This window comes from Lonchura striata, chromosome 8 (genome assembly GCF_050655825.1).
Source record: "Lonchura striata isolate lonStrDom1 chromosome 8, ASM5065582v1, whole genome shotgun sequence".
NCBI lineage: Eukaryota > Metazoa > Chordata > Aves > Passeriformes > Estrildidae > Lonchura > Lonchura striata.
This window is the reverse complement of record NC_140710.1, coordinates 21,069,328-21,093,949: the sequence shown is the minus strand read 5'-3', so window position 1 is coordinate 21,093,949 and position 24,622 is coordinate 21,069,328. Positions and strand designations below refer to the sequence as shown.

Below are 24,622 nucleotides of genomic sequence, written 5' to 3'. Positions count from 1 at the left end.
ATGGAAGCAGGTAACCTCATGTGTTTTTAATATGTACATTCTGTATGAATATTGATATTAGCTGTTACAAGATTAGAGTTTTCTTCTGTTTTAAATGTTACAGCACAGTTTCTTATTTTTAGACTGGTTGAAAAAGAGGCTACATTACACAGGAGTAGGAAGATTCTTTAAATTGTGCTTTTAAAAACTATATATAGCTTGCTTTTCTTGGAGTTCTACGGTGTTCACCCATTCCCACTCATTCACCTTTCTATCAGTAATTTTCAGTGTTACTGCATTAAGTTCCTGACAGAGCATGAAATGCTCTCCCACACACTGGAGGTGCCAGACAGTGTTTTCATTATGAATTCCATGCTGGAGAGTCATTTTTCACTACCGCAGGGTTGTCAGGTTCTTCCTTTCTACCTGAGTGCCAGAATAAGCAAATACTGTTGGTACTTGTTCTGTCAGCTCAGAGCCTGCACGCTCCTTCAGCAGCAGCCTTTGTTGCTTGGTGCTCCACAACAAATTGTTGCTATCCCTATTCTCTGAAGGAAGCTTGTAACTAATGTCTTGCAGAAATGGGAAACTGAGAATTAGTTCTGTTGATGTCAACAGATGCTCCCTGGATTGAGAGCTGTGTTTGGGGTCTTGTGTGGGAAAGCGGTGTCCAGCAAGTGTCAGAAAAACAGCTTTTGTGTGCTGTGCTTTTAAATTTCCTAAAGAAGGTGTAGCTGAGCATGTAGTGTTTTTATGATGTAACTGATGTAATATGAACATAGCAATCCCCCTTGTAGGGATCCTGCATTAGAGGTCTAGAAATAATGTACAATATTCAATTGTGATTTTAAAAAGACAAACAAGAAGATCAAATATCAAGTGCTAGCAATGAAACAAGTACCTAATTGTTTAAAAGCATATAACAATGACTAGTGTAGCTCACTCTGGTGACACTTAAAAAGCTGCTTTATGTAAAAGCAAGCAAATGCTGTGAAACTATTGAGTTGCATATACTCAAGTCACATAGTTGGTGATCTTTTCAGTCACTCCCTTACTGCAAAGGAAATCTGGGCAATGATGCAGGAGAAAGTCATGCTGAAGTTGAGAATCCTGGTGTGTTAGTATTCCCTCAGGTTTAATAGATTCCAGGAAGATTGGACAGATGTGCATAAGATACACACCAAAAACAACACAACAAAACGCAACTGTTATTATAAAAAACTATATATCCTTCCAGGAAAAGTGTCTAAAAAATCTTCAATAAAACTGAAACAGTTGTGATTATCTGCAGTTGTTTCATGTTTTGTTTGCTGAATTTAATCAGTGGGATAATAAAGCAAAATATGATCACTTTATGCCCATAAAGACATACTTAAAGGCATACTGCAGAACATGCCAAAACATTATAGCATATTTCTGTAAAGATATTGAAATGAAGAAAGAGGTTGAACTGATAAAAACAAGCCTATCATTAAATGCAGAGCTCCGTATCTTCATTATCTGAGCTCTTTTTGTTGTAAAGAAAAAAAATCTTAGTGGCTTGCTCAAGAAGCTAGCTTGTTTTCAGGAGTGGCATTTCAGTGAGATGGACTGGTTTGGGATGAAAGACACTTGAACTTCTCCAAGATGTACTTCTGTGTATGGAGGAAGGAAGACACTGAAGAAAGGGACAGGTTTCAGCTTGCTTCTCCACGTCCAAAGCATTTTGCTTTGGACAAAATGTGTAAGAAAATATTAGCCTGTTGCAAAACTGCTGAAATGCTTGGTATGTAGGGACCTTGTTAGTTATCACTGCTATTTGTGTAGAAATAAATAAAATAAAAGTCAAGCACTTAGTAGCCTCCCTAAAACCTTTAAATGTTAAAAAAATCACTTCCAGCCCCAGAGAACATAAATCATAATTTGGGCAAACCACTGAGGTGGGTGAAGAATTGGGGTGAGTCATGGTATAGGTCATGAACCACCTTTTTAAAACGTCCCTGAAAACTTGCAGAAATAGTTTGCCATGGTGTAGGGAAACCATTACCAATGTTAGATAAATTTAGTGTCCTTAATTGTAACACTTTGTTGCAGTGATCATTGCCAGGTAGTCGACAAATATCTAGGCATACAACTTCAATAAACCTAATAGCATAAGCAAGAGCTTAAAGCTTCTGCATGAGCGTATGTATTTAGGCCTGAATATTTCAGGATTATTGTCTTGCATGTTTCTGTTCTAGAATACTGGTGGACTGTCACCTCACTGATCTTTCAAAATTGAGTTTTATGAATTTCTTTTAGGTCTGTCATAACTGTTCAAGTTGTGATGTTGGCTTCCAATTGATGAAAAGGGTAACAAAAATGGGTTTCGCCATATAAGAAAGCATTGAATGCAGCACAAATATTTGATCATTAATGAAAAATTCTCATCCAATTGAGTGCTTGGGATATTTCTGTTCTTCTATAATGTAGTTTTTGTTAGTTTTTCAGCAAATGTTATCAGTTAGAAAGCCAAGGTTAACAAGAAACTGCTAATATGAGAAAATAAAGCTGATTTTCTGTGCTTGTTGCTTTGTTCTTAAGGCATTCTTGTCTAAATGTTATCTGGCTGATTGACCTATCCTGGGGACAGTGAACTCATAACATTGAATTCTGGTAGTGTACATTTCCTTTTGAGGTGAAAAGTTTTTAAGGAAGAAGAAAGTTGAAGCATGAGTAGCTTTAACAGGTTTTAATACTTAAATCTTCTCACACATTTGTTTATACAAATGTTTTAAAACCTGATTAATTCCCTGTAGTGCTTGTAATACAAGCATTTCAGTAACCAGAAGGTGGTGAAACTGACATCTAAACCCAGACTTCCTGAATTTACAAATACTGGTCTAAATAACAATAATATAAACTACGAATAAAACTAGAAGGTAATATATGAGTGAGTTGCAGAGGAAGTTCACATCAACTTTGGAGAGGTTTGTGTGTGTATTTTCTTCTGTGATAGTGAAATTGTTCACTGCCAAAGAAGGGTAGGAAACATTTTTTTGTCTGTTTTGAAATAAGAAGGTCATGTTCAAGATACTGTAGGATGCTTATTCAAAAGCAGTAGTAAAGTGGGCACCCCATTTAAAATGGGAAATAATTTTGTGTGGGACCTAAATAAAAGGTATTATGTTTCTTTTTTGTTTATCCTTGAAGGGTTTGATTATATCAAGCTTAGCTTAGTTTCTGTGGTGCTGGTAAACTGTTCTTTCCTAATGTTCAGCATGGTTCCTCTGTGCCTGGCTTTTTCTCTGAGCAAAAGCTGACCTAAACAGCACTATGAATTACCTAGAATAGTTTTGCACTCTTCCCTACTTTTCTTCTTGTTTCCTGCAGTTCACTTTGTGTCTTAGCTGACTGTATATTGACAAAATTGAAGATAAGGAGGCAGAGAAGTGCAAACAAATAAAAATGGTGTTGAAAACTGAGCAACTTGAAATATTTATCAATCCCCATGTTGCTTGCCAAATGTTTGGTTGTATGCATTAATGAAGACAACAGTAGTTCAATTGGCTTGATATATTATTATGCATAGTTATAAAAGAATAAGTTTTATTACTTTCATTGCTCCATTCTAGAAAGAAAAAGATAATTACTAAGTAGAATTGCTAAATTTGGTTTTTTGCTTCATTTTTTTTTCTCCATTGGAATGATTTGAAGTACTCAAAGATGCCTCCTAACCATCCCCTCTCCCCTCTGCCTTTCTTCCCCCCATCTCTTCTATATAATGAGTTTAAAAAGGGATTGATTGGTGACTAGCTAAACCTCCACCAGAGTGATCGGGCGACTCTTGAACTCCACCTCAGAGACACAAATTGGCAGCTAGGGGGATGTGGTTTAAACCATCACCTAGGCAGTGTTGTGATTTCCCCCGAAGAGTTTGGCATGTGGAGCATTCTGCAAGAGAAGCTGCTACTGCCATCCTGGGCCACACTTGGGAGCTGTTCCTGTGCTGGGGGAAAGCCAGGCAGGCCAGGATTTCTGTCTGCAGAGATCTTCCTGCAGGCAAGGGGGCGACTGCCTTCAGCTCTGCATGGAAAGCAGGAATGTACTTGAGTGAAAAGTCTGGTAGTTGCTCCTTGTTTCTTTGCAAGTATGAAAAGCTCAGGGTTTGTTTAACATGAAGCACACTCTGGTTGTTAGATTGCTTGTAAATTCATTCACTGCTTTTTCTGTCCAACTTCAGTAGAAAGTGAAAGCTGCAGTGAATGGTTTGCAGCAGGAAACACAGTTTGAGTATTTCATAAAAAGGAAATAGGTATGAATTAATGAGAAATATCTGTAAACTGTGTTAGAGGTGGTGATAAGACTAGAGAAGTGTTTGCTAATCAAGAATTGTATTCTCTGGTTCTTAATTCTGACACAATAATTTTGTTATGAATGTCAGCTGCAAGTGCCTTTGAGGAGCATGGATACATGAATAGATGGGTAATGGAAAATATGTCAGAAGACTGTATTGCAATGTATTTATTTATAAATCTGGAAAGCTTACATTGTGTTTTATTAGCTCACAAAGACTATCTTGCTAGGAAAATTAATGCATCTTTGTAAACACTGAAACATTTGGGGAAATGACTTTTTCTTTTTGTCAAAATGTATTATAGCAGAAATATGGGAACATAGGTTTTGGCTCTTAGGTGTTGTTTATGAAACTTTGATGCATGAAATGAGATTTATTTGGAAAAGTTATATTAAAGATGTTGTTTGTGTTTTCATTGCTTTCTTAATGAGGTTTTGAAGGTGAAACATTGGTAATTGAACAATGAAGGTTTAATTTCCAAATCAACCATTCAACAACTAAATCATTCAGTGTAAAATTTTATGCTGAATCTATTAGCTGATAAACTTGGCAATGTGTTTATAAACAGTTGTAAATAATGACAGCTGCTAAGTAGAAAGTAATATTACAGAAGAAATAAAAATAAATACTGGCACATAAGACTATTAGCAAAAGTGAAATTAAATGGCACGCTTTAGCTACTGCTAACCTCTACAAGTACATAAGGCCTTAGGTTTCACCCAGTTAGAGCTGGAAACTGTGATATGCCAGCATGGGTCTCTAGAGCAGCCTGTGTAGGGCCTTAGGTAATGGTTACACTGTGTAATGCAGCACAATGCTGAAGGGGCTGACAAAGGTTATTGTTTGAATTTTTGGAATGTACTATTCTGAGCATATTTTCATACACAAATTTTAACTTTAATATGATAAAGTTGCCAAATTAGAGTTGTATATAAGTTTGAGTAGGTTACATTTAGGTCTTCAACTGGATCTCATTTTGTTCTGGGAACATGTAAGGAACACATCACAGAATTACTTTGGAAGAGCCAACTGAGGGCTAGTTCACATAAGTAAAATTTATTCCCCCAGTCAACTTTAAGTTGCTGGAAGGTTTAAAGTGTTTTTAAAGTAGAACTAATTTGAGAACAAAACTCCATCAGTGACATTGTGGAAGCACATGATGTGTGTTTCTTGCAGAGGCTAATTGATATGAGCTGCATAATTCAGTGTAATACATTTTTTAACCAATATATGTAGATTACTTGAGGGAGGGTTTTTACTGCCTGTGCCCTTGAAGGAGAGTAGAGCAAAAATTGAATGTAGGTCACTGGTGGGTTGGGGAGTATTACACTAATTCCCATTCAGCCTTCACTGTTGCCCAAAACTCACAGTACAGTTTAAAGAGATGTTCTTGAGTGCACAGTGACTCAGTAGGGCATAATGTAGCTTCTTCCTCCCTCAGTGATAGACAAAAATAGAATTATCTTCCTGAGTGGTATGAGCCCAGCTGTGTGCTCTCTGCCTGCTGCACCTGAATATACCTTGGGAGTTGTGTTTGGGCTCATGGAGATAACTAGGAGGTGACAGAAGCCTTGGGGAATAAAACATGGCATGGGATACAATGCTAAGGTTGTGGCAGCCCTGTCCAAACAGTTGACTCAACTTGTCTAAATATTATCACTATCAAAGTCCTGATAAAGGGTTATAGTTGCCATGCAGTGGAATGATCCCCTGGGATGTATTCATGCCTTAAAAAGCAGCAGAACAAGGAGCAGGACCTAATTTCTTAATATCTATTTTACTTTCAAGTTTTCTTTCAAATGCTTTCCTTATTTAGATAATAAGTAATAAATTCATAGGTGTTTGAAACAAGTGGCTAGCCAAGAATAGCTCTGCACATTTTAAAAATTATTTACTTGGCTGTTGCAATTTCTTATGATTTTATAATATGTTTTGGTCACCACCAACTTGTTTGAACAGTACTATATGTATATACACATAAACATCTGTTAAGATTTAAGCATTTGTGTATATGGCAGCCTCTCACAGAACTTATATATTGAGTGATGTAGTTGTGGGTTTATTCTGAGACTCAGTTTTAGTGTTTTGATTTGGGGAGGACCTCCCTTAGAGTTTTTCAGCTAGCTAAAAGGAAAGTTGAGACCAACTGAGGACATTAAACAGTGGTTGGACACAGTCTGTGACCGGTGAGAAACAATCTGGCTTTTAGTAAACAAGCCTCATTAGGAATCTTGAAGTTCAATTAGCTCACTGAAGTTAATGAAAGTCTTTAAACCACCTGATTAGAAATGTCATTATACTGTTTTCCAAGTGGTGAGGTCTACATTTTTGTATATGCTAACTTGGAGGCTGGATATAAGATGGTTTTTCTGTTGCATATTTTGTGGCAAAAGCATATTTGTTAAAAGCATGATCACACCATATTAGCAAACAAACAGGTTTTTCCTGGCCAAATTAATACAAAGTTGCTTTAATTTAGGATGAATCTTTTTATTTATATTAATATTACAAACAAATTTTATCATATTGTTTTGTCATGGAAAAAGTGGATTCCAGACCAGATATCTGATATGAAATTATCAATACAGTCTCTTTCTTATGGACACTTCTTTATAAAATTATAAAATTAAAACAAAATAATTATAAAATTAAACAAATTGTAATATGAATTCATCTCTTTTTCACAACATAGGAAATAAAGTAGTTTTCCTAAATCTAGCAAGCATCTGGCCAAAAGTTAGTGAAAGAACTTGAGCATAACAGGTACTTTGGTTTTTTAACTTTTACAAAGGAATTCACATTTACATTTTGGGATTTTTTTGATGAAGGCTTGCCACCCACAACTGGGTATCATGAATTTGGAATTTGTAGGAGTCACAACCAAACTGATTTTAAATCTTGCCTTTGTGTGTATTATTAATTAGATTAGCCATGCTGATGCTGGATACAGAGTTAAATAGGAGTGCATGAGAATATTTCTATTCAAATTGTGGTGTTTTTAGGTAATTGCTTATGTCTGTTTCTCTTGTGGAAGTGTCTAATCCACCTGTGACCTGAGCAGTCTGCTGAATACTAGAAAAAGGTGCCACTTTCAGACTTCAGGTTAGCAAAGCTATTACCACAGCAAGTAGCAGAGTGCTCTGACCACAGGCTCTGGGCAGCAGAGCTGCTGCTTTGAGCTGCTGCTTTCCTTCTTCCATGCTTGCCTCTTGGTGCTGCCCTGTGCTCACCCTTGCCTGCCACCCAAAGAATGCAATCTCTGATCGCTCCTACTTAGGCTTTCATCACTCGATGTTTAAACTAATTTTCTGTGGTTAGTTACTGTTTACTCTTCATCACTTCCATGTCTCCTTTGCTGCCTTTCTCACCACTGTGCCCTGCAGTCTGATCTACGTCCCCATCCCAGCAATGCTTCTGGGGCCTTTTCCATTTATGCATTTCAGGCTTGTTTCTGGAGTTTTTTTTTTTTGTCTCTTGGTTTTGTTAGAAGACTAGTCCTATTATTAATGTACTTATTTAAATACATTTTCAGATATTTCTGCATAGCAGACAAGTACCCCCTACTCATCAGAGGGAGAACTATGGCTTTGTTGAAATTCCTGCAATTTTTTAGAACCTGAATATGAGAGCCTCCTCCTTACTTTTTCTCTTCTAAAGAAGAAGTATTCAATTTGATTTTATTGGCTTCCTCTTGCATTTTATTCAGAGCATATTTCTGTATGTTCTCACTGTACAGTGAGAACAGTCTTTGCTGCCTTGCATCACCAAAAACTCAGGAAAAAAGGGTTCTTAGCACTGATATTTTGATGAAGTTTTGTTTCCTTTATGTAAGTGGAACCCCCCACCCTGCTCCCCCACTCTAAAGATGAAGTTGTGAGAAGGAACTTAGAATTTTGACAGCAGTTGTTCAGTAAAATTGCTTTACGATTTACAAGCAATAAGATATTGTCATTTATTTGGAAACTGTTAAAAGGAGGTTTCAACTAAGCTGTATGGTTTTATTTAGAACTGTATTTTCTTGAAGAAAGTTGACATTAAGCAGTAGTCAGTTTGTAATGCAACAGACAAGTTTTTAGGCAAGATTATTTATGTAACTGTCTATACTTCATGTATTGTTCTGTAATGTATTTGGATTAATATATGCATATATGGGACGTTTCAAGAAATCAGAAATATGGACCTGTACCAGATTTGCTTCTCCTGAATGTCTCAGAGTCCATTTATCAATTTCCAAGACGAAGTTAACAGATTCCTCAGTTAAATCTGAAATAAAGAATATTGAGGAGGGCTTAGCTTTCTATTTCTTACCAAATCAGTACTCACAAATATGACTACAAACTACTTGGGGTGTCTGAATCCAGAAAAAAAAGGCTTATGTCAGAAAAGCAAGGCAGTAAAAAATATTTGAGAAATAGCTCTTTTTAGAAGCTGGGATTATGAACTCCAGAAGCTGAGCAAGATTTTGGCAGAGTAAATGCTACACAGAAAACAGCAAGAGTCTTGTGCCAATACGCAGCTCTGGGCTGACCCAAAAAATGCTACGCAAGGCAGTGATGTGCAATGTGCTCTATCGTGTGTTCATGCTTTTATAGGGCATTTCTGCTGGTGTGTATTTGCAGAAGCAGAGACTCAGGGTAGTGCTGGCAGTCTGAGCTGTCTGAGGCATAGAAAGGTCTGAAAGACAGGTCTTCATTGCCTACTGTTGATATAGATGGAGTATGTGCAAATAAACCAACAGAGAATGTTGTCAGGATGTTTCTGGCTATGACTAAATGAAAAGATGTGTCTCCTTTAGGAAAGTGAGCACAAATTACTGAGCATAGACTTTTTTTTCTCCTTAGATATATTTTTCTGGGAGTCATGAAAAATGCTTTATTGCATTACTCTATTAAAAATGAAAACCTAAAAAGCTGAATTATTTTCTGAGTGGTTGCCCAGAAATGGAAAATGAATACACATGCTGATTTAGGCGCAGTTGTTTTCAGACGCAGTTGAGGGAAAGATTTTTTTGTCAAGTAAAAATAATATAGGCTCATGGAGAAATTGAGGTGCTTTCTGTACTAATTTATGAGACTATTTGGAAAAAGAAATCAGTCCTCTAATACCATGAAAAACATGAAGCTTGTAATCTAAATTTACTGACATGAACTCTTGTTCTGCTCTTTGTGTGCATGTTGACAACAGTTTGCTCAGGCAGTGAAATTGGTTACTTTGGTAGGTATGGTACCAGAGTAATGACTGCTTCTTTGCTTGTCTGCAAGTGTAGAGCTCTGGCTATGAAGGGGAATTCGGTCATAAATTTGTTTGGTAGTGTAAAGTAAAATGTTAAAAGCAAAGTCAGTGCTCTCAAGCATGTTGTGACCTTGTACCTTGGTTTCAAAGCTATTTGGCTAGTAGGAAAGAATCCATCTGACAGGGTGCCTCAGACCTTATGATGGCTTTAAATTGATCCATCTTAGTTCACTTGGCAGACTAAAGACTTAAGGGAACAAAGTGCCCTTTTTGTGCAGCCTCTCACAGACAGAGAAGTCCTGAACTAGCAAGGCAGAGAATCCCATCAGAAGGCATTTTCCTTGCCTGATCTCCTGGGTCTTAATGAGCTGTAGTAGGAGTTGTTCTGAAGATGGAGACTGTGTGGTGCATGTTCTGAGTGTCACAGACAGTGAGAAACCAAAGTACACCGATAATCAAAAATCCACTGAAAACTTAAACTTGTCTGGCAGTAGCCTGGCCTGTTTGTTATAGATGTAACACTTTATTTTGACCAACAACTGGACCTTTATCTTAATATAAAATCAGTAATTATCGTTTGTTGGATGCAGGTCTTAGGACATTTCTCCACAGGCTACAGTGTAAAAGTATTGGATGAGAGTGATTCTAATGGCTGTATTATCCTTGAACAGCAGTCATTTAAAGTTTCCAAAAGCTAAATCTAAAACTAGACTGTCTTGTCCTCATCCAGACACCTCACAAGTCTCTGTGTGTGCACTGCATGTGGTAGATACCTCAGCTACAGCAACAAGCCAACAGTATTAATGCAGCTCGCAAAATTTCTATGTTGATATTTTTGGTGGAAAACATGGATCATCTCTTTAGCATATTATCATGGAGGGAACTCTTACTTTCCTTGTTCTCATTTTATGTTTCATTTGCTGTACAGGTTTGGTTTCAGTTTCCTTACCTTGTTTTCTACTTTTTGAGATGATGTTTCTGTAATCTGAAACCCCTTCAGAAGCTGACTACATTAAGTCTTTTGAATTATATTTTTCCTCTTCCTTTATTGCCTCATTCTCCTTCCTTCAACTTTCTCTCATCTTTCTCATGTTATTTCTGTTTATAATCACTCTTATTTCCAGAGACTTCTGTCTCTCCTAATCTGACTTTGCTGTTGTTTGAAGATTGTATTTCATGCATCTGCCTCAGTTGAGCTGGTTTTGATGCTGTTTCCTTGCTACTAATTTTGAGATGAATGCAGGAAGGGAATTTTTGTGCTGTTGGAAATACCTGTAAGCAGTAAAACTAGTGCCTGCCAAGTAAAAAGGAAGATACATTGAGGAACAATTTTAAGAAACATTACGGGTAGTATGGGATAAAATTACAAGCTGTAATGCTGAATAGCTTTCAAAACATTCAGCATTGAGGCTGTTTCACTCAATTTAATGTTCATCAGCTTGTATATATTTTGATCTTGGTTTTAGCTTTGAAGTTTGAGGTAAAAAAATGAAGAAGGTAGAGTTGTAATTCAGATTACTGCTGGATATGAATTGCAACTTTCAATTTGAAATCCCCCCTGTGACATTTGACCCATAATGCCTTTCATTGAGACCATAATATCTATACCAAAATGCTAGCAGAATGTTGGTATCAGACAAATTTTATGTTTTATGTTAGCTTTAATGTTGCATGTTTGATAAAACTTATGCAGTGTTGGTTAATTGCAATGTATTTTTTCTGAATTTTATCTCCCCAAAATGCCTTTCTGCATTGACTACAAACGATGTGGGAGCCTTTGTTTTTCACAAAGCATGACCTTTTCTGGTGTGTTTTCTAGGTATATCTGCTTGCCTGCATTTGGCTCTTGCATTTGCTCACTGTGGGCTGCTGCTGAGATTGGCTGGAGCAGGACTAATAATGCTTGGGATAGTGGGCTTGACTTGGACTCACTGTATTGGACTGAAATGCCCAACTAAATTCATGTCAAGAGTTTCATTGCATTCATCTGTGCTACTGCTGTTTTAATCATAAATAGTGGCAACTAAAGTTGGCCTTAGATTAAGTTTTTTTTACTTGCTGCCAATTTGGGATGTGTTCAGTCCTGTGCTCTTTGGGAAATGCTTTTAAGCACAATTCCATAATAAATATTTGGAAATGTCTATAAACCCCATAGAATAAAAGTTAGCTATAGTCCTGTGTGCTACAAGAGGCAATATTAATGTCAGAGATTACTGTCTCTACCGTGGCAGAATGCCTCTTGAAGTGGCAGAGCGGGGAAATAAACAGCCAACCTTACCTCCCCTTCAGAATCACATGCTAAGAAACCTATCCCTTCCTCTGTCTGTGCTTATCAGTTCTCAAATGTAGTTTATGACATGACCATAGAGCTGGGTTAGAACAGCAGGTGAAGAGCACAAAGTAGAGGACAAAAGTTTCTGTAGTCAGCAGAGCTGGTGAAATTCCATGAGACACCTTACTAGTAATATGACTATATGGTTAATAATAGGTATCTCCTGGTTTGCTTTTGTTTATCACAGTATATACATCTAAAATACATACTATGATCCCCATCACACAGTTTATGTTCTTTTCAAGGTCCAGACAAATGAAAGCTAAAGAACATTTAAAAGAACATATTAAAAAAAGAAAGCAGTCAATCCCACTTTCTCTTTAGTTCTGCAGTGGCATTTTGGAAGTGTAACAAATAGATAATACAGCCTGCAAGCTGCTGCATGTTCATGGTAATAAAACAATAATTAGACAGTAAAAAATAAAAGTAGCAAGTTAGTTTTTTTCATTGGTTTTGTAATTTTCAGTATAAGGATCCATCTCAAGGAGAATTGGGTAGAAACATGATGGGAATGTATTTTTCTGCATATTTTCTTCCACAACTGCATGTGTACTTAGGTTTTTTTTTTTTAATCTAAGTGAACATATGATTAAGAAAAAAAACCAAACCACTGCTCTCACCAAGTTTCAATAATAGAAGCTGACAATACCACTTCCGTTGCAGAATGTTCTCCCAAGTTTAATTTTTTTAAATCCCATATCAAAGCTAATGATTTTTAAAATGAATGGAAGACACTGAAATGTCAGAGTTACGCCATCCTGTTTACTGTGTATCTTTTTTGGCAGCAGGTGCTTTTTCTGTTGGGATGATCTAATCCCTTGTCTCTTCTGGTAGAGAGATCTCCTAAGGGTGTGAGGCCTGAAAGGGTGCTGTGGGCTTTTGTGAGCCACTGTGAGAGAGCTGGAGAGTGACTGCAGCAAAGAGAACAGCTCACTTCCCTTTGCACTGTAGCAGGGAAGTTTTTTTTCTTGCAGACTATAAGGAGATAGACTGTGTGTATTTATGCCTACTAAATATTTCTATCTTCTTTGCTTATGTACAGGAGTAAATTCAATTAATGGTTCAGGTGTGACTTGGTACCACTAAGCAAAGCCATGCACTAGTTAAATTTGTGTGATCAATGGTTAAAGTAAACTTGGAAAAGGGAGAAGTGTGGCAGTGACTGGTTCACCCAAGACAGGAAAAAAACCTCTTCCTCTGCTTTTCGCACAAGAGAAGAAGAAAAACTCCATTGCACAGTCTTCTCTGAGTATTGTTCTTGAAAGGGTCAAAATTGACAAAAAAAATCTGTTTAAATATTAAAGTGAAATAACACAGTGGGAGTGAGGAAACCACATGCAATTTAAACTGCAGGATGAATATCTAAAACAGTATTGGAGGTGCAATCAATAATGAATATGTAAGCACTAATTTCCTTTGAAAATATCTGTATGTGAATTTTAAACATCCAAGGTCATGGACACTCAATGTATATACAATGTGTACAAACGGGTGGTTGCAGTTTAGAGAATTTGCTTGTTCTTTTTGAAACATGTAAAAATAGTCACCTGAAGTCTGTCAAAGGGCAGGGGCAAAAGAAATGTAATGTTGGAAAAGACACAGCACTGATTTACATCTTTTCCTATTTAAAAGCCCTACATGTCCCCACTTATCAAAGTCTGAACACCTTTGATTATCTCCCTGTTCAGTCATTTAAAAGGAATGCTTGCATTTAAGTAAGAAAAGAAATTGTATTAAAATATCCTGTTTAAAATGCAGGGAAAAGCCATTTCTTTAATGATTGATTACTGTTGTGACCTATATAAAATATGTAAAAAAAGTATAATATCATCAGTAAGTGTTAAAAAAGCATTGAAAACAAGTACTTGATCAAAGCTGAATACAGCTCGAAGATGCGTTTCTAAGTATAGGTTATCCTGCAGTGTTTATTCTGAAGGGAACTGGAATGACTTAATAGGTTTTGCAGTACTGTCATAGGAATATCCTTTGGTATTCTTTTTTCCTCCATGCAAAACCTGAAATGTAGTACATACACCAGAAAGGACAAACTCCAATCCCATGTTTAGAAGAGCAGCATGCTTTGAAGCAGCCTGCGCTTATGCTGTTAGTTGCAGTGTTTATAACACAGCAATGCTTTAAGTAAGGTTGTCATTCTTTAAGCAGCATCTTAAAAAAAAGAAAAAGAAAAGAAAAAAAAATCCCAAACCCAGCCAAAAAACCAGCCCCAAACTTAGCACCCCAGAAGGCATAGTGAGGGCTGGAAGGTATTCAAAGAATCAAAACCACGAGCTGTAGACAGGAAGCAGCTGCTCATGCTTGCGTTAGGGAGTCTCTTGGCCTTGCGGACAAAATGAACCAAGGGATGAGCAGGACTGTGCTGCTTGTGCAATTTAAACTTATTCATTTCCCTGTAAGAACAGAGCCATCTAGGGAACCTCTCCTGCTTTTGGACTAGAGACTGTAGCCTTGTCAGAGACATAAATTTTGAAAAATGGGGTTTTAAGCACAATTTTAAAAAGTACACATACATTTGTGTCCATTGTTTGATATTGATTAGACAAGACTTGCTCATTATAGTTCTAATAACATGGTATTGAATTTTACAGATTCCCAGGGAGCATTTGATTTTGCATTTTCCTGTTTTAATGTTTAGGATTCAAGTGTGCAGTTCTGTCAGCCAATCCCATTATTCTAGTTGCGGAGTTTGCATGATCAGAATTATCACTTCTGGTAGAAGGAGTAAAACGTTCAGTGTGCAAAAGGAGGTAAATATTCTTAGCATCGACCTGTCCTTTTGGACATCAGGTCATCTGTCCTCATATTTTTGAGTGGTTTGTAAAAATTGTGTTCTAGACGGTTTGCCTGCTTTCCTGGCTTCAAAATGCTCGTCTCACCTCTCTCCTTCTTAAAAGACTTTGGAGAAAAAGTTGCGTGTTCTGTAGCTGTTGATTCCCGGGGCTTTTGAAGTCCTAGCGGTTTGCATCTCTGCATTTAGCTTATCTACGAACAGATCGGCAACACCCAGGAGGTTTTTTTTGTCTTTGCATTTTTTTTTTTTTTGTGTCCCCCCTCCCAATGGAGATACTTTCCTGCCACTTTATTATGGAGGCACTAACACTAGAGAGAATGCATCTGAGATGAGACTTTCCTAGGGCAATGTGTGTAGGGTATGAAGGTCTGCATGCCCAGAGCCAGCCAGCCTTCCCTCGGCAGCACAACAGCACCTCTGAGCTCTCCTCTGCCAGCTGGGGCTCAGTGCTCAGAGGAAACGTGCATGACTGCCAAAACCAGCTTTTACAGCAATCGTACCCTTGCTGCCTCTGCATGAAAGCATTTGGCACCTGGTTTCAAGCCTTTTTTTTCCACAGTTGCTGGCAGGCTCCTGTCAGTCACAAAGACTTGGCTCAGGGTTGTGAATTTCCCTGCCATGGTTCCCTGGGACAGTCAGTCTATTTTCCTTGCTGCTCCAATGCCAGCGCTAAACCTTGATGGGAAAGAGGGATGAAGTCCTCAGATGTGTTTCCTTAGGGTGTAGTTCGGTGGATATAGAAGAATGGATACGGACAATGAGAGAGCCAGAATCGGGATGGCTGAAGGTGATGTCAGTGAGGCAGCATCCCACAGCTGGTGATTATTACCCCAGTGGAAAGTAAATTTGTGCCTTTCCTTTGGATTGCACCTATCAGTGTGCTACACCTAAAGCCTGGATTGCATTATATGAATGAGGTGAAAATCAGGAATGTGAAGCTGTGTGTAATGAAACACAGATGATAACATTTCTACCTGCTGGAGATTTGCAGTCTGTCCTGTTCCTAAGGAGGTGTTGGTGCAGGTCCCAAGGCTGTAAATTGTCTTTCACATCTTTGTGTCTGTATGGCTTTGATAACTCAGTGCATGCCACAATAGTATTTAGTAGAGGCATATTTGCATTTGAAATTTGGTTTTTGTTTTTAAGGGCCTGTTAGAGATGCCAGTATATGAAACAAGGTTTGCTTTTAGGTCAGGTTTTTTATTCTCTCTCTCTCTCTCTCTCTCTCTCTCTCTTTTTTTTTTCTTTTTCTTTTTCTTTTTTTTTTTTTTTTCTTCTTCCCTTCCCTTCTTTCCTTTCATTTTAAGGAGTTTTCATTAATTTTGCCTTTTGGAAAAGCCCTCATCCTTTTTCTTTCCCTAGAGGCTTGTGGTTTGATTAAAATTAACCTGAACCAAGACAGACTACTAACGGTACCCGAGCAAGGCAGATGGAGAGAAAATGTTAAATTTAACTTATGAACACGCTTTACTTGGAATAATATGCTCACTAGATCAGCAGCTGTGTAATCATCCTGAAGCTGTCTGGCTTAATGTTTGGGTTTTTTTCTTTTTTAAAAAATCTGTTAACCAAGTAAAGTGAAAATGGAGCAGTTCCTAGAGGTCTTTTGGTTCAAAGGTTAGTGATGTATTAGTGTACAATATTAATACATATTTATATATATATATATATATATTTCAACTGTCCTTCACCCCCCTCTGTGCCAAATGAAGTATTGATATAGGGTTGTCCAGAGCCTGGTACATGCTAGAGTAGCAAAAGATAAACCTTTCTTAATGTAATAATTTGAGAATATATTTATGTATAGCATTTTCATCTTATCTCTGGGTGACAGAGACACAAAATGATGTTTCTCTTTCCCCTCCTCCTCACCAGTCTGGTGAATGAGTGAAAACAGCTTCGTGAGAACTCAGCGTGTGGGCATGACTAGCAGTTCTGGATTTAAAATGTCTTGGATATGTGGCACTTCAAATTGGCCTCTTAAGAGCCTCACTCCATGTTGCGGAGAATGTATGACACTGTGTTCTCCAGAAACATTGGATTTCTATATGCATTGGCTTTTTATTTTTCATGATCTGCCCAGAGCTCTTTTACCATCAGAGCTGATTTAAGTACTGCATGAAAGCAACTCACAAGTGAGTCTTTCTAGGTTTTATTGACATAAGCTATGAAGCTAATGCCATCAATATTTGTTGATCACTTAACATTTTCAGCTTAGGTAACTATCAGAAATACAAATATGAGCATAGTTCTTTCAGCAGGTTTCAGCACAGAATTATTGATTGTCTGGTGAGACAGTGAGTTGCAAAATAATTTATTTCTGTTCCTTCTAAAAGTGGAAAAGTACTCTTAAAATGTACCTAATCTGTTCTTTAATTGCATTATTTGCAAGTTCTTTTTAAAGAAGCAAGATTAAAAAGAGACACCACTAGAATACTTTAGAAAGGGACATTTTTAACTCAGACACACTACTGCTATGGAAAGTTGTAAAATAGTCCCTCTAGTGTACTGCTGCTGTAAGCAGGCACAGGAATATCTGATGTGATTAACTGAAGAATATGGCTGCAGGAAATTACAAAACAATGTTTTGGTAAGGCATGTTAAAGTTCTTATATAAACTGGAGAGTCTGATCTACTACTGTACGTAAAGTCAAGCCATAATAAATAGATACGAATCAAAAAAAAACAAACAAACAACCAAAAAACTGTCAGAGTTCCTAATGAAGTAGAGTTAATGATGTACAGTGTGAGACCATTGCTCTTGTCATCAGTGCCTGGAAACATGAATGAGGAGCAGAGCCACTCAACAGGGTGTGGGCTGAGGTGTGCTTCCTCTTCCAGTGCTATAGATTTGCATTTGTGTCATATTTTGCATAAACTGCCTATGTACTGAAAAACAAACTTGGATGTTGCCATCTTCTTGAACTGAATGTGACTTTGATGTGACTTCTAAAGACCTGCTTAACCTCTGTCTCAGGGTGTTAGGCAGTGCAAAGGAGCTGTACTGGGGTGGGTGCAGTGAAGCTTCCTTTTATGCCTGGCAGCCTCTTGCTAATATCTCCCTGGGTCAGGTTCCCTGCAGGCCAACCACAGAGTTATTGTGCTTATCAGTGTGGAGGAATGTAGTCATTGTGGGATGTTGTGGAGTATAAATGTTTCTTTTTTTGTGCATTGTAGCTGACCAGAATGTCAATTAAGAATCTTTACTGTATACCTGTTTTTTACTGACTGTTCCTGATGGTAGCCTGTGTGCAAAGCTCTGCAGCCCTTTGTACACTTGTTGGTTGCAGAGCAGCACCAGACATGGAATCCCTGTTATTCTGGATTTTGTACAAGCAAAAAGTACTACTTTTGCACTTAAACTAAAATCCAGTTAAGGGTCATTCAAAGTACAGGACCATCTGTGGAGTCCTTGCTTTAGGAAAGAGCTGGGTAATCATTTAGGGTTAAATGCATAAAAGGGATTAAAGCTCTGCTGAAAGGAAGAGAGGAAAGCAAAAAAAAAAGCACTTGCAAAGTATTAAATTGCATGTTAGGGACTTTAATGTGTATAGTACATTGTAATTTTGGAGTTCAGAATTGCACAATGTTATAGGATCCCTCATATCAACTGTTATAGGGCTTCAAAAATCACTGTTCTGGAAAACTCCCGAGTCTTTCTTTTGTCAGTTATTGAAAATCAGACATTTTACTGCATTAATTTGCTTTGCTGAATGACTATTGAAATTCTGTTTATCAGACAACTCAACCCAAACATAACTGCAATCATACCCATGGACCTTGAAATTTGGGAAATATTAGTTGTTTCTGTAGTGTCTCAGAACCAAAGAACTGAAATTTCAAGTGGAAGGAGAATCTTGCTTTGTCCCACCTTTTGTTGGAGCAAATACATTTACACTTATGTGATATTGGAATAGTGTGTTGACCAGAAGTGGTAATTCCATGTGTGATTACTGGTATAAGTATTCTCAACATTTCCTCAAAATTTAGAGAAACCACAACTGCAAGAAAAATGCCTCTCTATAGACATTGTTCTGTTTCTTGACAGTGCTGTGTTAAGCTGTGGTTTAATAGTAGTGGTTCAATGGGTAAGCATTATCTTTTATTCTGTAGAAGTTGAATCTGTGTTCTTATCTTTACTAAAGACTGGAATACTTAATGGTCTCTGTTCTAAGAGCAGGGAGGATTCTGTTGTCTCTAGTCATACAGTTCCTTTCTCTGTCCATCGCTCTGCACAATTTTTTGGTAAATGCTTCTCTGGCTTCCCCAGTGTGTGTTGGTGTCATTGCGGGCCTCTGTGCCTGCCCCCGCTCCAAGTTTTCACATCAGTTCCTGAAAATGTTTTTCTATTGCTCTTATGTATAAATCTTGCTTTTGTTTGTGTTCATATTGATAGCTCTAAAATGTACCTTGGCAGTACACTTTGGGAACAGTGTTTGCTAGTTACCTACCTAAAACTTGTAATTTTATTTGTACAGCATTTCCCCCCCCCTCCTCTTTTTTCTTTTTTTACTGTTATCTTGAAGAAGCTGTAATTAGCTGTGAAGTGTAAGCCATATGTCTACTGGGTTTGATTATGCTAGATAAGTGAGAATCCCTCTAAGGAAAAAGGTCTGCGTGGGTGGAATAGTTTGCAAGAGATTTTTTGTATGCTGTGAAATATCACGTTGAAACAAGTAAGGGATATTCAATTCACCAGACTTACCCCTCTTAGTTTTGAGAACCATGAAGCCTCCTGTGACTTTGCCAATCAATGCCCACCCATGTGTCAGGACAGATCATTTTGCTATTGAATCCCACAGCATCTTGTCTCGTGTGGCTCAGCATACCTTGCAGCCCTGCGCTGGGATTCTTGCAGGTGCCCAGGGGCAGGTTCTGGTCTGATATGGAAACCAGAACTCTCCTGCAACACCAAGACTTGTTAAAGGAGTCTTTTTTCCCTTCTGATCTTTTGATTAACATGAAATAGTTTTAAATTAATTTTGTCATTTATTTAATCAACTTTTATTCACAGTTTCTAAAGCGTATTCTAGACCATATTGCATTTCTTCTGTTAGAAGGGGAAATATGTGCCCCCATCTTTGATTATGTTAATGGCATATTTATTTGTTTTTATTATTCTTTGCTGTAAGGCAAAACGAGATTTTTTTATGGCATTAATTTTCACAGCAGTTTAAATGAACTCCAAATATTGCTTTCACAGGATTAATCTAACATTAATTCTTAGTTTTGCTCATCTGCCTATGAAATATTTTTCACTAGGGAGGCTTTGTAACTTCAGTTTAAGCTGTAGTTTGCAGTATTTCTCTGTGGTTTTTACTTTGTCATTCTCCTGTGTAAACATATAATTTTCCTTCCTTTGAGAGATGCACTTTTAACTCTCTTTTTTGGTCATAGTAGGCTTGTAATTAGAACTTAAAAAATAAACAACTGAAATTGTAGTGATTATTCCCAAATGCCTGTGAAATGTAGAATTGCTGTACTGAATTTTGATCTGCTGATAAAAAGCTTCTTTGGAGCTTTATCTTCAGCTAAATGTGCATTTTGATTTGAAAGATACAGGCTGAAACTTCTGAGGCATTCAGGGGGCACCTTGTCATTAGAAGTATGGACATTCAGGCAGGGTGTCATTTTGGGTCATTTTCTCTCTCTAGCAAATAAGGCTTATGTATCTGCATATGAGTAAATAGTTATGATGGAGGCATAGTCATAGTTATGATGCCAGGCAGAGTCAAATAGGTTTTGTATGAATTCAATTGCCAGCAAAACAACTCGCTGTCTGTGACCGTGTGTATTCTCCGCTCCCTAATGCTCCCCTTCGCTGCGTGCGTAGCCTCAGCGCTTACAGGAGGTGTTCTCCTAGGATGAGCTTATCCAGACTGCTGCCGTATTCCAAACACGAGGAAGGGTTCCGAGCTGCTCTGTGCAGCTGTGGCCGATGGGAGGGCTCAGCTTTGGCCCCCGAGGTGGCCGAGCTCCGGCCCCGGGTCGCCCCGCCGCCTCCCAGGCGGGCGCCGGGCGTTGTTGCCTCGGGCTCTGGCTCCCTCTGCCGCCCGCGCCGCTCCGCTCTGCAGCCGCTCGCGGAGCCCGAGCGGTCCCAGGCAAAAAAACCTCCACTGCATTGCAAATTGTGCTTGGCATAGCCAGATTTTGTCTCTTTTTATATAATTTGATTTGAAGTAGTGCTGCTGATAATGAAACAATGCAGAAGAAAATGTTTTATTGCTTCTGTTCCACACTAATCATAGTTTCTCTTTCCCTCTTCTGCAGGTGATAGAAACACTTTCAAAGCTTTCCCGCACTCCAATTGCACTAGGCACAGGCATAAGGTATGTTATTGCCAGAGGGGAACGGTGGCAGTAATGCCTCTTTGTGGGATGCTCCTTGGAAAAGTTGTTAGAGGCAGGGTGTGTCCCCCACTAAGAACTTCTCTAGCTGTAAGCCAGAGTGCCCGGTGAGCAGCTGTGCAAAGCTCCAGACTTCTGAGGAGTTAGGAAAGGTGTCTGCTATCTCTGCTGCACTTGCTGAAGGGCCCGAGCCATGTGTACAGCTCATGCTGGAACGGGAGGTGAACAGAGGAGCAGCTGGTATTGCAGAACTTGTGTGATAACCCTGACACAGGGATCAGAAGTGAAGATGATACAGTGCTGATTTATGTAAAGGCAAATGGCATTTCTCTTCTTTCTCGATTCTAAAAAAAATCAGCTGAATTGCCCAAGTTTGTGAGATTCTTGTTTTCAAAAAGAAACAAAAAACCCCCAACCAAACCTAACCTGAAAGTTTTGATGATTTTTTTTTCAGTTGAAAAATGTCAATGATGTCTATTAGTTGGGATTTATAACAACTGTGTCCAGTAAGGTTTTTATTACATTAAGTGTTAGTCTACATAATGAAGTATAAATTCACATACTGCTCATCAGAGAAAGGGAGGGGTGCATATAAGCACATTGGTATGCAATAATCTGTGTGAAAATTTTGGAAACCAAACAGAAATCCACTATATGACTAGGCTAGTGGTGTCTGTAATTAATGCTATTTTTCTTTCTGTAGGCCCTTCCCTACAGAAGAAAGTGTTGATGATGAAGATATCTACAAAGCTCTTCCTGACTTAATAGAGTATGTTGTAAATATAATATTTACAGATTTTTGTCGTTTTTGTCTTTCAGTTGCATGCTATTGTTTGTACTGTGTTGTAGAACATATATTTTTAATGAAAATAGGATATTTATTTAATTTGTAAATATTTTGTTAGTTATTATGCTGACCAGGAAGAATTAATTATGAAAACTTATTTGAATTATTATGCTACATTTGTGTATATAAAACAGCATGTTTAACAGAAGGTGCTTGTAGCAAAGCAAACAAAGAATGCATTTCTAAGTTACCTGTCAATACTATGAGAATACTTTCAGAAGATAGCAATATCACTTGTAAGGAAATTGTCTTGAACTAGCAAAGAAAAAGAATGTTTGGATCATAATTCAAGTGGATCTTTTTCCCTAAAGTCAGTGAAATTATTTATGTGAGTGCATTTACCTCTTCTGGGTAAGTGTTTGCAGGGTTGTCAGGATACTCTTCTGTCCTGTGGCTGGGATCTCTCAAGATCCATGAGGAATATGTTGGGCAAGAGCTAGGTCAGAGCTCACTGTTCCAAGGCTCAAAGTTCACCAGCACTCCTTGCATGTCACTTGCTGCAGTGTGGGGAAGAAGCTGCTGTTCACACCAGGGATTTGTTTCTTCAGTGCCTATAAAGAAGGAAAACCTCACTGTGATTGGCATTGCTCAATTTAGCACTTTACCTGCAAAGCTTGTCCTCGTCTCTGCAGCTGACTGGCTGTCTCGGAGATAATTGCTTTTCACTCTGTGTAGCAGAGCATGCAGAAGGTAGGAGTTGCAGTCTCCTCCGAGACCCAAGTGGGCAAGAGGTGATGTCCTTATCTCTTAGATGTGGTGGCATTATAACTATTTGAAAATAATATTTCCACCAGTTCTTAAATGGGTATGTAAATTCAGCATTGTGAGATAGTTTTCATTAAAAAAAAAGCTAACAAATAATTCCAAAGAAATTGATTTGTAACTCTCCTTGTGCAACAAATTATGAAATTAACAGAAATGTAATAGTTGCATACTGTCTCAATTGTGGAGGAAGCAATTCAAGAATAATAAACAAATGTGCTAGTGAATAATGCAAATAGCCCACATTTTTTAGTTTCCCTCAATTATCAGTAACTTTATTTGAAATTGATTTAATTTCCCCAGAGTTTAAATGGTGTCTAAAGAATTTAAAATTAATTTAAGTACTTTTGTCAGAAAGAGCTGTAGTAGTTAAATGTTTCTATCCTTACCCTGCCTTTCTGCCAGCTTTTGTTCCTGGGAGCAGAGGAGGTAGAATGGTGTGTGTGTGCTGCATCTGACACCTGCCAGTGTTTAATGTGAAGTGCCAGCACAGCATCATTGCTGATGGGAACTGAAATGCTGGACTAACCTGTTGGTTTTTATTCATAAGGATTTCAGTGTTGTTTTCCAACAGGATAAACCTCAACATTGTCTGCATATCTGATCCAGTTTCTATCTTGTTATTGTGACTCTAGTGTTTTCAAGATCTTTTAGAGCTTTTTTGTAGACCTACCCTAAGAAATAGGAGTGGAAGATATTATAGGCTTGATACTGTCCTAGCACAAAGTAGATAACACTCTAGCAGGGCTGACTGTAATGAAAGTGAATTAGCTGAGGGCAGAGTTGAGCCCCGACTTTCTGCTTTATTTCTGTGTCTGGGTAATTGGAGGGCATCACTTGTGCATACTCTGTTTCATTGGACTGTCTGATTTTCAGTTTGATTGGTTCCTTTTTTCATTTTTGTGTAGCTGAAGGTTGCGTGAGATGGTCCAGATTGTGGTTTATGATGTGGAGGTATAGTGCCTCAGTGCTGGCTCTGCAGCCTTTGGTGTATTTTACCCTGGCTAGTCCTTTCTTCAGACAGGGAGAAGACCTGTAACAGCATCTCAACATCCCAGTGCAGTGGGATGCCAGGCAGTAAGGAGAGGCAGCTCCTCTTCACTGGATATGGAGGGAAAAGTGTCAAGGAGAAGAGGGCAGCTGGATTGTAGCTTGTGACAAAACAGTCCTGAGGTGTTCCTTTTGCTGCTGGTTTAGTTCTCACATGGTTCTAAATTCATTAGTCTTCAGTATTGTGTTGATTTTGTAAAATTTATTTTAAATGAATTGAGAAAAGAAAATTAATGAATGGACTTAGTTTCCCTTAATGAGTAATTTTCATTAGATATTCTATTAATTAATCTGTTTATTTACTCTAGAACTTTCTCCTATGAGTAGTCCCTTGCAGAGCTGGTGGTACTTTGTATGGACTGCACAGTTTTTTTTTTTGTCTTGTCTTTTCAGTGAAACTGGTGTTGAGGAAGACGAGGAGTTGTATGATTGTGTCTATGGAGAAGATGAAGGTGGGGAAGTTTATGAAGACCTAATGAAAGATGAAGCAGCACAGCAACCTGTATGTTTTCCAGTTCCTAGCTAGTTTGGAACAACACCAGTAGACTTATTGAAAGTTGAAATTATGTCTTTATAGATAGTTTCACTGACACTCTTGCTCAGCTCCATCCAGAGTTGTCATGTGCAGAGCATTATCTTCTATGTGAGGCTTTGCAGGCTTTTTGGGTAGACAGGAAAACATTAACTGTAACAAGCTTTTAAAAAGGAGGCTATTTTTAAATTAAATACAGTAATTACTTTGATAGTTTTGAGTAGTAAAATTTACCAGCTATTTTAAGAGCAGTTAATTGAATTGCTTACTTGAAAGTGTCCTACCTTCAAAATTGTTATAAGTTTGTAAAAATATTTTGTATAGTATTATTTCAGCCATAGTTTACACAACTAGCCTAACAAGGACAACTGAGAATTGTTTCAAACTAATGATTTTCCTGTTTATTCAACTATGTAG

The 24,622-nt window shown here is 37.9% G+C and overlaps 1 protein-coding gene across 12 annotated transcripts in view; it reads left to right on the top strand.

Moving 5' to 3' along the window:
* The window catches only part of VAV3 (vav guanine nucleotide exchange factor 3), a 177,211-nt gene that overhangs the window by 31,585 nt on the left and 121,004 nt on the right, over positions 1-24,622 (top strand). For all 12 annotated transcript variants that reach the window (XM_085585948.1, XM_077785484.2, XM_085585946.1 and 9 more), the window contains exons 3-5: positions 20,938-20,996; positions 21,718-21,783; positions 24,067-24,175. In XM_085585948.1, the coding sequence (XP_085442074.1) occupies positions 20,938-20,996; positions 21,718-21,783; positions 24,067-24,175 (234 nt within the window). The remainder of the gene's footprint in view (positions 1-20,937; positions 20,997-21,717; positions 21,784-24,066; positions 24,176-24,622) is intronic.